This window comes from Bacillus rossius, chromosome 3 (assembly GCF_032445375.1).
Source record: "Bacillus rossius redtenbacheri isolate Brsri chromosome 3, Brsri_v3, whole genome shotgun sequence".
NCBI classification, from domain to species: Eukaryota; Metazoa; Arthropoda; class Insecta; order Phasmatodea; family Bacillidae; genus Bacillus; species Bacillus rossius.
The window spans coordinates 27,719,087-27,736,021 of record NC_086332.1 but is presented as its reverse complement, the minus strand read 5'-3'; the positions used below and the strand labels follow the sequence as shown (position 1 = coordinate 27,736,021).

At 35.2% G+C, this 16,935-nt stretch overlaps 1 protein-coding gene and 1 long non-coding RNA gene across 4 annotated transcripts; one reads left to right on the top strand and one right to left on the bottom strand.

The window, feature by feature from the left end:
- The first annotated feature begins 862 nt into the window (after positions 1-862).
- On the top strand, positions 863-8,656 carry LOC134531419 (uncharacterized). 3 transcript variants are annotated; one of them, XM_063367118.1, is made up of 5 exons: positions 863-1,008; positions 2,650-2,783; positions 4,848-4,962; positions 6,393-6,474; positions 8,346-8,656. In XM_063367118.1, the coding sequence occupies exons 1-5, from the start codon at positions 915-917 to the stop codon at positions 8,434-8,436; spliced, it is 516 nt and encodes a 171-aa protein (XP_063223188.1). In that variant the 5' UTR covers positions 863-914; the 3' UTR covers positions 8,437-8,656. The 3 variants fall into 3 exon arrangements, with proteins under 3 accessions (XP_063223188.1, XP_063223187.1, XP_063223189.1); XM_063367117.1 differs by having other exon boundaries at positions 4,788-4,962; XM_063367119.1 differs by lacking the exon at positions 863-1,008 and adding an exon at positions 1,022-1,453 and having other exon boundaries at positions 4,788-4,962.
- Positions 8,657-13,020: 4,364 nt separating this feature from the next.
- LOC134531418 (uncharacterized) lies at positions 13,021-16,081 on the bottom strand. The gene is made up of 2 exons (XR_010074988.1): positions 15,908-16,081; positions 13,021-13,308 (listed from the first exon to the last, which is right to left on the bottom strand). It is a non-coding gene; the product is annotated as an uncharacterized LOC134531418 (long non-coding RNA).
- Between the last annotated feature and the right edge of the window lie 854 nt (positions 16,082-16,935).

Genomic DNA, 16,935 nt, shown 5'->3' with positions numbered 1-16,935 from the left:
TATAACCAATACTCTCAGAGCTTCACCGAAGCTCGGGGCGTATTTTTCTCGCCAATACGAGAGACGTAGCGATGCTATATAATATTTAAAATGTCACGTCGGCAAGGCCCGACGCGACAACACACACAAGCCACAATATGGCACCCCGAAGTTTTTTTCTTATCTTACAAAAATTAATAGCGTCTCTAACAATAATGTATTTAAAAGATCCGCCGATCTATCGGCCAATCACCGGCCTTGAATTAAGCATTTAAAATATATTACATTTAACATTATTAACATAGAGAAAGGTTTCAAAGCTCAAATAAGTATCCAAAACAAATATAGAAGTTAATTAACATGAAAGATATATAAATTTGGCACAAATAAAAACGTAAACAAATACTGAAAACATAAATAAATAATTTAAATTAAAGATTCAGTGTTTTATGATCTGATGTAGTATCACAGTACGTGTACTAATGTGTATTGCTTTTCAATAAATGTATAAACAAGCCTACAATTAAGGCTTGTCAGCACAAGTTTTATATATTTAAGAAAACAAAAATAAATTTTAAAAATTTATCACTTAGGAAAGATATCTCCGCAACAATTTTCTGGGTTGACGCTATGTTTTATTTCTTTTAACATTGAAATGAATATAAAAAAAATGTCTCTTCACGAGACGCGGCTACTGGAAGTTCACTTTGATAAACTCAGCTCTAGGCCTGTTCCAGCACACAAGGAAACTCATAATTTAAAAAGTTCTTTGCCGTATTCATAAGTTCACAACCACAGCAATTTAGTAATTGTATTTCGTGTCAATTACAATAGAATATATATATATATATATATATATATTTTAAATCGGCATGTACAATAACACTGAATTGTTTTAGTGTATGTAACGATTATTTTAGGATGCCAGAACCTTCATGGGTTACAACCTGCTGGGCTCGTCCATGTTCGTGCGCCTCGGCAGATATATAGAGAGCTGCCAAGGATTTCCAGTCCGAATTGACGTTAACAGTAAGTAGACTCAAGGATGTGCCATTCCCTTAAAGAGTTCTTTATTTTTGGCGTGACAGTGTAATAAAAAATAAATAAACTAACTTTTGGCTTAGTAATTGTGATATAATTATTATCGAGTCTTGTCCTTTTTTAGTGCTTCCAAAATGTGGTGAATAGGCAAAGTAAATGAAATAAATATCAGTACCCATTATTTCGCAGCAAAAACCATGGAGGTGTAAGAATCTAAGTATTTTTTTGCGAGCAATATTTTTTTTTCTCTTATATTACAATGTGTGTATTTAAAGCCCAGTCGTTTAGGGTTGGCAGCATCAATGATTTTCAGGAGGAGCTATTTACATCACTTTTTATTGTTAAGTCTTCTCTAACAGATCTTGAACATTTGTACTCCACGTACGAACAGGACATTTCTGTGACATTTCGCGAGATTGTTTTGGTTTTGTCTGTAAGTTAGTAAAGACGAAACATTAATAAACTCTTTTTAATTTAAAAAATTGGTTTTCTGTAAAGTCGGTTTACGGACGACAGTTTAACGTGACAACGCCATAACAAAACATTGATGAAATGATTGCATACTTTTATAAATAAAATTGAATCATTGTTATTGAATTATCACTATTTTGTATGGATAAAAAGGAGTGAAATTACATCTACAATTTGATTGATAAATTTACCTTCTTTTGCACTCATTAATTCAAATATGTTTATTACTTTAACGAAGAGATTATTTTAACTATAACATTTATACAAGTTTGCTATTTAAATACTTCCAATCTGTGTTATTCTGTTAAGGATAGGACGATGATAGGAAAAGTAGAAAACGAAAGGGAATGTTTCAAGTTTAATGTGCCTCGATGAAGTCAAATCGATGGTTGTTCAATCGAGTGGAAGAGAGATAGATGCGGCGCAAGCGTACAATGAGCGTAACGAGACACAGCGTAACGGAACCATGTGCGTAACGGGACACTTTTTCGTGCGTGCAGCCGGCGTTCATCGATTTATTAGACGTTGTCAAGTCAAAATAAAGAAAAGGCCTAGGGAAAGCCTCGTGTCCCTGGCGCTGCCACGCATACAGGCGCGCTTGCAGTACAGGTTATTTTATCTAAACCATACATTATTATATACGCAAAGTCGTAATATATGTATTGCTACTTCTAATTTATCATTTAAACAATAACATTTAACGTAATAAATTAATTTTATTTAAAAATTGTGTTACATGCCTGTTGAAAGGCATTCATAAAAATTTCATACATGCAGTTACATGTCATTAATACTTTTAGTTGTACTTTGATTTCGCAAAACGTTTACCTACCTCCTTTGTCTATATTTATATGAACCGTCTTTTCTAACGATATTCTGACCAGTTATCAGCAAGAAATATCAGATTTAAATTCATATCGACACTGGACATGGCAATCATTGTGGCAATATCTCTTGAAATCTGAGTGAAATTAAATTGTAGGTTTGAATGAAGTACCTACCTAGTTACCATGGGAGAAATACAAGTATACAAATTCTACCAAAATTATATGCAACCTTTGAAATAGATATCAATTCTTTATGTACCTAACTTATGGTTATGTCAATTTGCAAGAGCTATAAGTAATTTTATATATGATGTACTTTCTACTTTTCCAGAGAGAGGCAAGCAGATGTATCACAACTGCACTGGAGGGGCAACAGTGAAATTGTGTGTACAAAAAATAAAACACAACAAATCGTTGTTTCAAAAAGCACGCGTGTTTTTGATGGTGGGACTGAACGATGTGCTGGTAAGTACATATCGTGATAAGGCGATGTTATTTAATGCCTCTGGATGAAGGCACTCATAAGATAGCTTGCTCACGTTAAGCGCGCACTTCGCGTGAATACGTTGGAGTTAAAAGGAGCATACATATATAAATGACTAACAAAATAAAATGTATTACTTTGTTACAAGAAATAAAAAAAATTACACAATTATACTGTATAACGTTAGATACGCCAAATCGTTAAGAGTACATAATTAGATTAATAATGTACATAGAGTAATGGTAGGCTAATAATAAATTGTTCTTACTTTTCTTAGTCACTTAAATGAAACACATATCATTTAATACTTATTGCCAGGGTGTTTGCAGCAATTCCATGTAAGGAAATACTTTTAAATCGGGCTTCAGTCAAGATTGTCAAGTTCCGCCAGCAAAACGCTTTGCTGAATACCATGCCTTCAGTTCTATGAATTAGCACTCACACAATCATGTGTATCTTCTTACTATACTCCTTGTTAAGTATGTTTGTTACGTTGCATGGTAGTTGCACATAGATGCGCGTGCAATTCAAATTTGCATGGACCTTTCCGTTTGTAACTTTGCAGAGGTTGTGTTTCAGAACTGATATTCCTTAACAAAAAATACTTGTTTCAGCATTCCTTGCACCCCATTATATCTATGCCCAAAAATTACCGGACACCCAGTTATATAAAGCGCATCAAAGTTAATCGACCTTTATTTCGAGTGAATTTTTTTTAAATATCTGCTAAGCTTTATTTCATTAATTAGTACCGTTCCCTGTTTTACGAGGAATTAAACTTCCAATAAATACAAAAACCAGCTACGAACTATCCTTATTAATTTAGTAACAACATCGGGTGTCGATACCTTTGTAAGCTTTGTTTTGCGTAAATTACATTTGTTTGAACTCTTTTTGCAGTTTCAGCCTCACTTTAAAGGCATATATTAATTTTTAATACATTAATAAGCAAATAATTGCGCACATAACTTGAATTGAATATTTTGGGGGAATGTTAGTCACTCATGTGTTTTTTTTTGATTAACAGAAGAATATTATGAGTTATAATCTTGACAAAACTGTAGACTGTTCAAAGTATCACAGTAGGTTCGTCATATATACTCATATATTACATTTTCCCTGCAACTGAATGTGGTTGAGGCTATGAGATGAACTGTTTTGTAGTTCGATTATTACATTGCTGCCGACCGCGAGCTAGTATAACATGCTTTTTCACCATGTTGTAATATTACTATGGTTTTTTTCCTGATATTATTATGACTTAAGTATAGCACAAATACGACTCAGTGGTAATATATTTGATTCATTTAGTGATAGGATCTGAGCAGAGTCGCAGCCACATTAACGTGACTCGTTAGCAACTATAGTCACTAACATACAAATTTGAGTAAGATGTTAATGGTTTTTAATTCTTTAACTTTCCATTTGTAAATTAGCCTGCACATCTCAATAGTGTATTATATTGGTTCTTGTCATTTGCAACGGTCGATAGCTCTGCTATAGGTTGACAGTACAATGGTAATCGGTAGGTGACCAGGATGCCAACTGAAGTGAAAATAACCAATTGCTTTGGCACAGCACTACCCCGCCAATTATACACCGAATTACCATTGAAAGGCGGTCGGCATATTACACGAGGTTCTTTAAGTCAGTTAACTGTATAAATGTCTCTATAATCAGTTTGAGAAGTTTGTTATGGTTCTATGTTTGTAACAAAAAACAAACATTAGCGGTAATCTGAATGTATTGCATATCACTTTAATTTTTTTTGTAATCTTCCGCACCTCGTATACCTGATATTTCTTTGAAATGTTTCTCCGGGCTGTTTTTTACCATATTCGACGAAGAAAAAGTACTAATATATGTAATATTTGTCACACATGACTACGTATACGTTATGTATGTAATGTGTTTTTCCAATAGTTTTGGGGCCTTTTTTTAAGTTTTAAATGTAACTGTGAAAATGAAATAATGTGGTATTACAGAAGGGCACCCGATCTGACTATGCGGCGAGGGATTTTAAAATCCTCCTCCGGATGCTGCAGGAGAGGGAGTGTAACGTAGTGGTGATGCTGCTGCCCCCTGTGCCACGCTTCCAGCCGGGCAGCAGGCAGGAGCTGTACCGCGAGTGGCTCAACTGCCACATGCAGAGCACCGCAGGTAATATTCTACCTGGGGATCCTGTTTTTTTTCCTTCAAAAAGCATCGTATTTTTAGGACGAAGCATGACATAGAAAATTTTTTGGTAATGTTGGTTTGGTCTACCGTAAATTTGGAATATTTACTTCTCCGGCATTTGAAACCAATTGGTACCATTAACTGACAGCGGAGCTATTTGGCAAGCCAGACATTAGGAGCCATTATGTTGAAATAATAATCATGAAGTGAAACAGTTTAAACATGCAACTGCTAAATTTTAAGACACATATAATTTACATTATCAATGAATATTCGGCAACAAATTTCAATTTAAAAAAAAACATTATATCTACACAAGCTTTGACTAGGAGACCAAATCAGAGAAGAAATATTTGATTAATATTCACGATTCGTGGAATGTTTACGCCACATAGTGGAAAATTTGGTACTGTTTAGTTTAGTTTTTTTTTGGGGGGGGGGGGGAGAAAACATTTTATACTTGTGCTTCCGTTTATGCATGTAACGTACAGTATCCAAGGAAAGACTAGGTCAGATTACTGTGATAACACAACAGCAACTGGCCCGTATGTTTAGGGGATATTATATGTCCCAAATGCAACAGTATATTGACAAATTGCTATGTACAATATGTATGCCTTGACTGAAAAATGTTTTTCCCCGGGAATAGTACCGCCAGTTGAAAATATGCAATTGAAGGGAATAACGGTTGCTTGATAAGCTCTCTTTTAGCAAATGTTATGTAGTTAATTTATTCCGGAAAACTTATACATTGTCATCATGACTTCATGAGTCTGCGCTATGCCACCTCTAAGAAGTTCTCAGGTTGTTCGGGCTGGGCAACTGCACAGTAAAGTGGCAGAGCCATCATAGGCGTTATTGTACAGAGTGAATCCACGGGTTATTAGTATGTAATATGACTTAGGGATGAAATTTTTTTGATGTAACCACTGTGGTCCATAATAATATATTAGTGTTTCAAATGTACGGTAGGGTTAACACGTAAAACAGCGAAGAATTATTTATCAGGCTTGACAGTTTGCGGTGATAATCTCAGAGAGTAACACTTAGCAGATTTATATTTTTTCGCGTGGGCAATTCCGTAAACTGTAATAAATAAATTATGAAACTGTTACAGTTTTATATTTCTTCCAAACGCCACATGTGATTAAGTTATATATCTACCTGCAGTCTAAGCTAATTTTTCGATGATTTGGAACGAATATGTGTGACAAATTAAGTGGTTCATTCACACAGGGGGAAAAGTATATGCATCGTTAAACTTTACTGCATGACAACGTTAATCGTTCTGTAGGTTAGATTTTTGTGAAGAGGTAAAAATTAATTATTTCCCAATATAATATATATGCGTTTTTCAATTAGGTGCAGTTACGAAAGGATATTGACTAATTAATGTGATATTTTCATTTCAGAAAGCATGAACATGCGCGTAATTAACGCAGACACGATTTTTCGTAGATGGGATGGTTCCGTGAAGTCGGAGTTTTTTGAGAGGTAAGTTGAATAAAGAACTTTTGAAAATGTGATGCACTTATGGCACGGTCAGTTCTTGGAATAATGTCAGGAGGATAATAACGCCATTAGAATTATGACATGTAGTTTCCAGCTCCCTTAATATTAGCTACCATCTGTTAGTAATTCTGCTGTAAAACACTTACTTACACTGTCAATGTTTATATATTCTTAATCGTCGTTATATTTTCATACCATATATTTTTGTCTTGTCAATAAAAAAACAAACAAAAAAAAATCAATGTCATCCGAAAAGAAACGTAATTTCGTGTGTGTCGAGCAATTACACCACTGTAGCCTACATATTTACAAAAGTGGGTTAAATGTAATTAATGAATTAGGGCCTACATGTAGATTTCTTTGTTGAATTAGCCCACATCCTTATAAAAATATGTAGGAAATGTTTACTTTGTTTAATGTGGAACTTATCCATTTTATTTTTTCCGCAGGCAAGTATAAATATTAGTGTTGTATTACCTCTATAGATAAGAAACGTTTATTCAAATATATTTTATTTATAGTGAAAATTTATTTCTTACCAATTGCAGCAGTTATTTTAGTGTAACTGGTAGTGATATAGAAAGAACATAATATTGAGGTAAATTTTTATATGTTCTTTCCATTAATCTCTTTTTTAGTAAGGCTATTTATGGGCTTTGTTAATAACGTTGTCATAAGTCGGTAAGTTTGTAGGATCTATACCGTTTCCCCATCCTTAAAGTACGTCAGTTTTTTTTATCGTTCAATTGTTTGCCAGCAGGAACATTTTGTCTTTATCACTGGGCAATTGTTCTATATAGGTAACGGCTAATCTTGCTGCCGCTAGTCTTAGAAATAGGCCATTGTTTCTAATTTGTAGTCTAACAATTACGAGTATGGAATAGATGTTCGTGTTGCTTTCACTAATTTTTTGATGATAGGAATTATTTTCTTTCTTAAGATATGGATTATAAGTTATTACCCTACATATCTGTAAGTAAAGCCATGGTATGGTAAAATTTGGAAATAAGGGAAACACTTTTAATTACTACTTTTGTGTAGACTTATCATTAAATGTTTGTATAAAGCTTAGATAATAATCTCAAAATATTTTCACGAATGTTTCATCAAAACGTTTGAAATTATGACAGATTTTTGTAATTTACTGGCGTCATTCCACAAACTTACCCAATAATTTGAATGATTACTTCCATGGCACCAAATAGCGAAATATAGTGTGGTCCAAGCGTCTTGCAGCTGTTGACGCATTTGGCGAGGAGTGTGACAGGCGAGCTACATTCAGGTCAACGCGTGTTTGCATAGAATCCGGAACCCCAACTCGCAAAATGGTTTACCAGCAATTTATATAATAAAATCGACTAGAAAACGTAGAGATTCAGTATATGTTGTCGTTATATGGTCTGATCATACTATTTTCATAAAACTAAAATTTAGTTACAATTGAAATTGCATTAAAAGTAATACATTCCTGTGAAAAACTTTATGTCTACAGCTAGAAAAACTGTTTCGTAAGCTGTGTGGACTTTTATTGCACTGTTTTCTATGTATGAATGTGTGTAATATTTGTGGGATATTTTAATACTGGTGAAAATAAAAAGTTCACTGTATTAAAATAAAGTATTGATAGTCATCAAGTGAATATTAATGAATTGCACTTTACTTGATTCCGTATTCAACTTAATATTGATCCAATCTTATTTTCATAACAGTAACTGATGTTTTAATTAATTCGATGTTGATTGGGAAGCACAAAGTCAAATATATGTATATAGCTAAATACTTAAAATAATAACTTCTTTATAATTTCTGAGTTATACGTTAGTACTTGAGTGGTTTAATGCGTTTATTTTCAGGTTCATGGGTGCTGAAAGGAGACCTGACAACATTCACTGGAACGAAAAAGGGATGAAGGCACTTGTGCATTTCCTGAAGAAATGTTTGTAAATATTACAATTACACGAATTACATACATATTGATAATGCCGAATGAGGACTTTAAATATACACACATGAATACTTGCACATATATGTATAGTAATTGAAAGAAAATGTTTGTTTCAATGTCTCCCCTGTGAATAATAAATGAATTATATTATTAAATATCCGTGTTATTTGTGGATTTAACTAGGAAAACCTGCATTATTTTGTAATTATTTATAGGTAGGTATAAAAAAGTACAATTTATCTTAAAATCTTATGAATTATCATACCTCTAATGTTAAATTTTACTCTTGTACAGATTGCACATTGTATCTCAGTAACACAATTGAGATGTCACAGTTATGCTAATTAATACTTATTAATTTGTTTCGACAATGTGTTTTCGATTCCTTTGACTTCTTGCAAATGGGTTATACATAAATTATTACTACAGAGACGTCCCTAAGTAGGTTACCTTGGAAAAGTTCTGACGTCAGCGTGTGTGGTGGTGTTAGTGAAACTTTAATAAAATATTGTATATTAAAAAAGTGCATGACATGGTGTATTATTGTTTTATTTCGAAACATTATTAACCCCCATTAATGAGTACAACATGGTAATGTGCTTAAAAAATGTGTTAACTCTGGAGTGTGAGAGAAGTTATTTCCTGGCGGGCCGTCAAATCGTCCGGTTTTAGGTTCGAGCAGAACTGGCAACACTGCGACTCTCAGCCCTGTTCTGCGCGTGTCTAAAGCCAGCCAGGAGCGTCGATAAACCCCCCTGAACAGCCTGACTCGAATGACAATTGATATTTTTTCCTAACCTCAGTTAATCCAGGCTGTGTGGGAGGGGTCCAGGTTAGGATAGGACCTAGGCGTGTCTCAGGGCAAGCCCTATACACTCTGCACATGCGAGTTTTAACAATGCAGGGAGAGGTCGCGTGCAATCGTGTTGCTAATTGGGGTTTATTGGCCAGTCATGGCTGCTATTTGCGCCATGACTGATGCCCCTTTGGTTGCTCTAGTCAAAAGCTAGCTAAGGTGACCCAGGTAAACCCACCATGGACAGAGGGAAAACGCTTGACCGGACATGCGGTGCTCAATTAACATGCATTGAAGCCAGCAGGTAAACACTGGACAAGAGGGAAAATGGTACAGGTTAGAAGTGTGGGGCGGGGCAGAAAACTACCAAGCAGTTGGGAGCTTGGGCCTTGCATCCCGCATTAAATTGTTGAGCGTACTGGGTTGCAATTTCCGGCAGACTTTAGTCGTCGGCCCGCCCAGCTGCGGTGGAAAGAGGAAGGGCCGAGAGCCGAGGTACTCTGCGACGGCGGACGCACGACGATCACAGGCAGTCTGGCGAGTCACAATCTTCACTTTACCTGTTCCAGTCCGCAGCCAACTACTTTTCAAGCCAGGGTGAAGGTAGGTCCGCGGCTCGAATGAAGTATCTTGATACGTTGGCCCCTCTTGTCCCCGGAATTCCCGCAGGTCGGCTAAAAGGCCACACTTTCCTGGGGCTACCGCTGGCTCCAACAGGGCCCTCGAATTGAAGTTCGCCGCCACATTTTCCTGCCGAGTTCCGCCGGTGCTTTTCAATTCTGTTGCGCACGCGGCACCTGTGCACCTCGAGATACCCCCGAGAGCTTTCGCCGACGAGACTGATTTCTACTGCGTGCCGATCAACATCTAGACTGCCTGCGAACGACGAGCGCCCTATTACAGACCCCGCCGAGCCGGTCAATTTGTCCGCGGTCTGCTATTCTGATATATTCACAGCCGACACAGCGAGGTTGCTACCCTCGTGCTGGGCAACCCGCGGGACGCGACTGGTAGCAGCTGGCACAGCACCTCGCCCTCGGAGCACTCACAAGCAACCATGCACTGCCAGCCCTCGGTGACCCAACAGGCCGACAGCCCGCAGGAGCGGTGCTCACACCTCGAGAGACTAGACCAGTGACCGCTGGTTCCAGACTCGCAGACACTTATACTGGCGGAGCAGGTGGTCGGGCAGTTGTTCACGAAGGGTTTGTTCACACTTTACCAATATTAAAGACATTTGTTAGAATAGAAACTTTTAGTGTCTGAACGCGCCCTTGAGGAGATTGGTGCACCAGGTCAATGTTCAGACACGAGAGATAGGATTATAACTATAATTACAGGTGTAATTACTGGTAAGTTTATGTATTTACAATTCTAATTTTGATAAACGAGCTCTTACTAAATAACGTGATATTCATTTGCTCATTTAAAGGCATTCACGTTTCATTTGTATTTTAAACGTCTGGGAATCTGTCGTCTGAAGGAATGGCATTATTTCAGTCACAAAAGTGGTTCAGGAAGTTCAGGCGACGCGTAATATAGGCAACCACGAGTTTTTCAACGCATCTTCTTTATCCGCCTTCGCTCAGCGCCAGAGCTTTGTTGACACGAAGGGCTGACGAGAAAATAGGGAAGTCAAGAGGGTGGGACAGGTTGTCCGTAATGGTGTTGGAGGGGGCTGAGGGGTTATAATCCACCACGGTTCGCACCAGAAAGGCCTCGGTAGGATGTCGAGATTTTTTTAAAATTATTTGCATAGGATGAAAATGACAACTCTATTGTTACTAGAATTCATAGGAAACCTTACAAGTCATGCGATAGGCACATTTCACTTTTACAGTTAATGCAACAGTACCATTTATAGTCTGTAGATTATATTTCTGTGGTTGTGGGGTTTAAAATATGTTAACGTTTTGGTGTGTATGTTACATACATGTCTGTCCCACACACAGAAAGTGTTTTGTTTTTATTATAAATAACTTTTTTAATTATTATTATTTGTTGACATTTTTATGTTTTGTTCTATTGTTGTGTATTTGGACGTATTTACGACTACCATACTCTATGGCGTAGCCCAAGTGACTTTGAAGTTCAATTAGCAAGACCCCTCTAGGGAGCAATTGACTTAAACGGCAAATTGAACTTTTTATACATAATTTGTATAACAAAACTTTCATTGTTGAAAAATCCAGTTTTAAATTTAAGACATTTTAGCATATTAAGTTGTATTGTTAAGTGTCTGTATTTTGTTTTGACGTGATAATTAAGTCAACAATCAGTGTGTCTCGGCCAATGAGAGGCCATGTTACTTAAGATAAGCGTCATTACTAATTAACGGAAAAAAGTCTTGGAATAACGACGGCGTTGGATAGATAGCCCGGGTTTCAATCCCCTGAAAAATGAGAAATATCTACAAGCTAAGTAGATTATCCTATTACTAGGATGTTTTAAATCGTCGTCTAAATATAAGTTACATATTGTTTAATTAGGGCACGTTCTGTATGACGTGTATTTAGGAGTGAATTACCGTGAGTAAAATACCGACTCATGATGCTATCCTGAGTGAACTGTTTTATACATACACGTAATTTGATATTGTCGACGAACATATAAACATTGAATTTTACGCCGAACACATTAAAGACTTATTGAAATAAACAACAGTTAAAGCCAATTACGTATCCTGATCTTCACTTTAATTAGTTTTACACCCAGAGGTGAAATGAGACGGAGTTCTCACGATGCTCTACCGCAATTTACGCATTGAATTCAGCCGCGGTACGTTAAAATTAACTTGAATTACGAACATAATAAATAAACATTATTATTTTTATTTCACACTAAATTACGATTGTAGATTGAGAGCAACAGACTTAATTAATTTGAACGGTATGAACTTTTGTTGTGTTTCATCATGTGTGCAACATACCTCCAGCTACTTAAGAAAACATGATGGTATACCACTGGTCCAACCAATAAGCATATATATCTTATTTGATTAAAGATTAATTGTTTTAATCTTATGTTATCTTCTTGTTATTTTACAGTGTATATGTTTGTTTTTCCTTAATGACCTTAATTTACATGTTGCCAATCTCATGTTAACCCTAGATTTGGAGTGTGAAATTATTCTAATTTTTTTTCTCTTATGTACCACATTACATAAGGGTGGCGCCCAGAGACATATTTAAATTTAATCAAAGAGTCTATACTCGACAGAGTAATTAAAAATCCGGAGAGTTAATGAACTATACACTGCACATAGTAGTATCAGTATTAGTATTATTCTTTACATTATTATAGCTAACTACATTTCGTAAAGCAACCAACCAATCAAGGAGAAAGTACTAGAGATAAGTTCAGAGTAACACAATTCTGACTTTTTTTTTGTGTTTTTGCACCAAATTATCAATAGTTCTTTTCAAAAAAAAATATCCCAACTAGCTCTAACAAAAGATCCTTGTTATCTCAGAGTTACCACTGGTTTGTTTTGTACGCTACAGGATATTGCTTTTATAAATGAATATTGATAACATTCAGCCTTCTGTTCTATTAAACAAAATAAGTGTAGTAAACTGTCTTCGTGGCATGAATCATATGCACAGCTATGATAATTATTTACTTAGCTGAACAACACAATCTTTCTGGCTTCCCTAGAAATAATATAAATATTCGCAAACTATAAAACCCAACCACTCACTATTTTTTGATTAATGGGCGCACTATAATAAGTTTTACCCTCGGGAATATTTATGTTGAAATAAAATTCACATCATGAACCATGTTGCACTTTCAAATATTTATACAGCTCCCACTGTAGTGCTGTAGACTACAATTATTCAGTACAATACAGCAATTTGTCCTCATCACTCTTACATATCATTTTATTTTGCACATTCATCATGCAGGATCATATTCCCTTATTTTTAATCAGGAACTCCTCCTTCACCAAAATCCAAAGCATACACCTAAATAGATAACGTTTTGCAAAACAAACAAGAAATAATATTCATAGACAATTTACACAAGGTTATAGGGGGGGTGTAGAGGAAACCTAGACAGCGATGCACGTGTCCTGGAAACAAAGAAAATAACATGTTAAAAAATTAGTCTATAATTGAATTCTTGCACACAGTTAGAGTCGGCTATACTAAACAACATATTAAAGTTCTACCACCATATATTTTATGAGTTACAAAGAAAAAGTATAGTTAAAACCTAGACGACAGCATCCTACATCGTCCATTAAGATGCTTCTTACTAACGCAGTTACTACTGTATAAACTCTAGTTAAAGAAATCCAAAATATTAGTGAAATGATTTTGTACACAACAGTGTTATGGAAATCCAAAAGTTTCATTATTAAAATGAATTATAAATTGATAAAATTTTCAAATGAGTTGTTTTGTTTCAGTTCCAGAAATAAAAATTTGATTTCCTTAAAACAAAGGAATCGATTTCGAAATCATATAAATATTTTTTTTTATTGATTTAGCTGTATTTTTTCAAAGAATCAAGTATTCTGATCACTAAAGTGGCCCATGCATTGTCAAGTCCACCGTACCGCGACGATATGTGGACCGCAGCAATACCGCGCAGCATTCGTCACACTCGAGATTGATGACCAAATATTTAACAATGTGAGTGTTTGGTTTATTAAGAGATCACTGCGAACACATATAGTTTATCTGATTGAGTACACTTGATTTATGTTCATGGAAGTAGGACTTGCCCTAGTGAAAGATTTTTGATTTAGACTTATAAATCGTAGTTTTACCAATTCGTTTGAGCTGATCAACAGAAACACCTAAAAACAATATATACGTATTTATAATGCAAATATGTTTAAATGACGCCAAGTCAACTGTACTTGTAATAGGTACCCCAAGCAGGATTTAAAATTGGTATACCATTTTTTAAAAAGTTTGTATGGATTGTGAATACAATATCACTATTTATGTTACAGTTATATACTATAAATCTTGAACACACTTCTCTACATTGTAGATGAGGAATGATATGGTAAGAGAAAAATACTCTTCCAGTTTAAATTTTTAAAGATGCATGTTTTGTTTAGAAGAATAAATTAAACGACTCAGAAGAAAATGTTTTAGAGAGTAACGTATTCATATGAAATAAATACCAAACTGAATGAATACATTTTTAATACAAATATATGACTAATACTACCGCTTATGTTTTGGTCGATCTTTAATATACAAGAACTACATCAAGGTTGTGATGCCAAATAGAAAATAAAGACCTATCTATCTAGTGTGGGTACGTGTTACAACTAGGAAACAATCTGTTCTGGTGTGATAATTCGTGTGATAAAAAAATCGTAATTGTTTTCGCATCTGCTTGCAGTGCGTCAATGAAGCAGTTATCTAGTGTTCCAACTTATTAAGTAAGGCCTATATATAACATTGGTTAACGTGTACTAGGTATAGTCATTGGTCTCCCGCGCAACATGCAATATAGCCTACCTCGTTTCTTTTTGAAATTATAACATGAGACATATAAATTTCAACCATATATCCTGAATAGATATATATTTGATATTTATATTTCGAGAAAATATTTTCCCAGCGATAGAAAACTAGTAGTTTTCTGACCTGATGTTTTACGCACGAGGGCCTACCAACAAATAAAAGACGGAGTGTCTTCAATGATCTGACCAACCAAACCCGAAGTAGGTACGAATAAATGGAATGTCAAGTGTAAACGAAACTCATACAAAATTCTAATATCCCTCACAAGTTGATAGTAATTTATATTATTTATCTTAATTATTTTTACTTTCAGTTAATTTTTCCAATATTATTTCCTATCATTTTTTGGTAGAAATAATTTCATTAGGTTTGTGTGGATGTTCAATTTTGGGAGCGCTTGTCATATATTTTTCTACCTACACACATACATATGTATATATAGCGCACTTTCTTCATTTATTTCAAAACTTACTAATATAATTCTAACCATAAAACATAAAACTGTTGTAGCATCTAAATAATGAACTGGTCACCCACACATTCTTGCCAATATGCGACTTCTTTGTTCCCCAGGCTCGTGCAAATAACTATGTATTTTTATTCGAGCGAAATTTTTATCGTATGATTACAAGCTAAACTGGGATAAGTTGTCGTTACAAACATCGGATTTGTCAAACGAACTTTGGAATTTTTTAGAATAATCCTGTTAGATGTGTGTGTGTGTGTGGTTACACACAGATTGTATATATTTTTTTAATACACAAACAATATCCTTTGAAGTTTCTTCAGTGCATGTAAAAATGACTGATAGGGCAGCCAAATAAATATTATCTACTTACGAAGTAAAAATAGAAGTGTCCTGTGCACTTAGTGAAAATGAACTGAAGTACCTATAAGAAAGAACGGATAAGTAAAGACGAACAAAAATGAGATAGTATAAATCTCAATATATGCTGTGGCAAATTTTGTTTGATAAACAGACTTCTTCGATTATAAAATTATTTTCATTTGTTGAAAAATGCAGGACGCATAAACACATAGTCGTGTCACAATAACTTGTATCAACCTTGATAAACTTTTAAGCATTTCAATGTTGCAGCTATGAACGCATTCTCACCAGGGCATTTTTAATGAGTAAATACGTACAGCTTTTTTGGTCAGGCATTTTCTTGAATTACTTACTGCTTAGGTACATTGCCTATGAACATAGATGTTGCAAACGCTGCTGCAGATAATTTTTCTTGTGAACCACAGCCTATAACTGCATAAATCGAACTCAACCGTTGTGCAAAAATTCAGCTTTGAAGATTTTTCTACGTGTGAATTTTTAGGTCCTTATTCTTGCACATACCGAACATAGCCATAGTCCAGGAATGAACGAGAAAAAATGGCACAAACTTGTGAAAAATTTATCCAAATCTTTTTTTTTAACAGTGTTAGAGTCGACTATGATTTATAACATACCAAATAATTACTGCCGTACACCTTGGGCAGCACACTGAAATAATGCAGTAAGTCTATGACGGTGTTTTACACCAGCCAGTAAAATTTTTACCATACACGCAGTTTATACCGTAGACTATCGTAAAACTATTGAATTATTCTAGAAACTTTATTATACACATTCATGTGAGAAATCCAAGTATTAATACAATATGTGGTAAATACCGAAAAATGTTAATAATTGTTTTAATCATTCATAGGAAAAAATATTCAATACATTTATATGAAAGGTTTTCCTAAGCCCTTAAGATTTAAGGCGGTATAACTATAAATAGGCTAGTGCAATTAGTTGAATTACTAGAGTAACATACGCGTTGGAGTGTGTGCCGTTCTGTAGCGGTGCTCTGGCTGCAGCAAGCCGGCGCGACGGGCATTACACGCGAACATGGTGGCCAAGTTCAGAAGTTAGTGTATTAATTTTGTTTTGGTCATGTTTCGAATAGGTTACATTTATCCGATTTGGTATCTGCAGATATTGGCAGTCCTAAGGTAATATTTTAATTATAGGCATTTATGAAATATAAGCCAATTTTCAGCTTATGTGACGGTTTTTTGCCAAGCACAAATCCTCTGAAGACTGCTTACACACTCATCAGGATTCTTGTCGACTCCCACTACGGAGTATGTTTCGCCGGTGTGCTAGTGGTCTAATGTGTGCGTGCATAGCACTGCGCCATTTTAGTTTTAATCCATTGCATTCCGTACCC

Bases quoted from the DNA above. Each gene is read 5' to 3' on its own strand.
- LOC134531419 (XM_063367117.1), top strand. From the start codon at position 915: ATGGGTTACAACCTGCTGGGCTCGTCCATGTTCGTGCGCCTCGGCAGA. The intron at 2,784-4,787 runs GTAAGTACATAT...GTGGTATTACAG, and splicing joins TGGGACTGAACGATGTGCTG to AAGGGCACCCGATCTGACTA. The intron at 6,475-8,345 runs GTAAGTTGAATA...GTTTATTTTCAG, and splicing joins AAGTCGGAGTTTTTTGAGAG to GTTCATGGGTGCTGAAAGGA.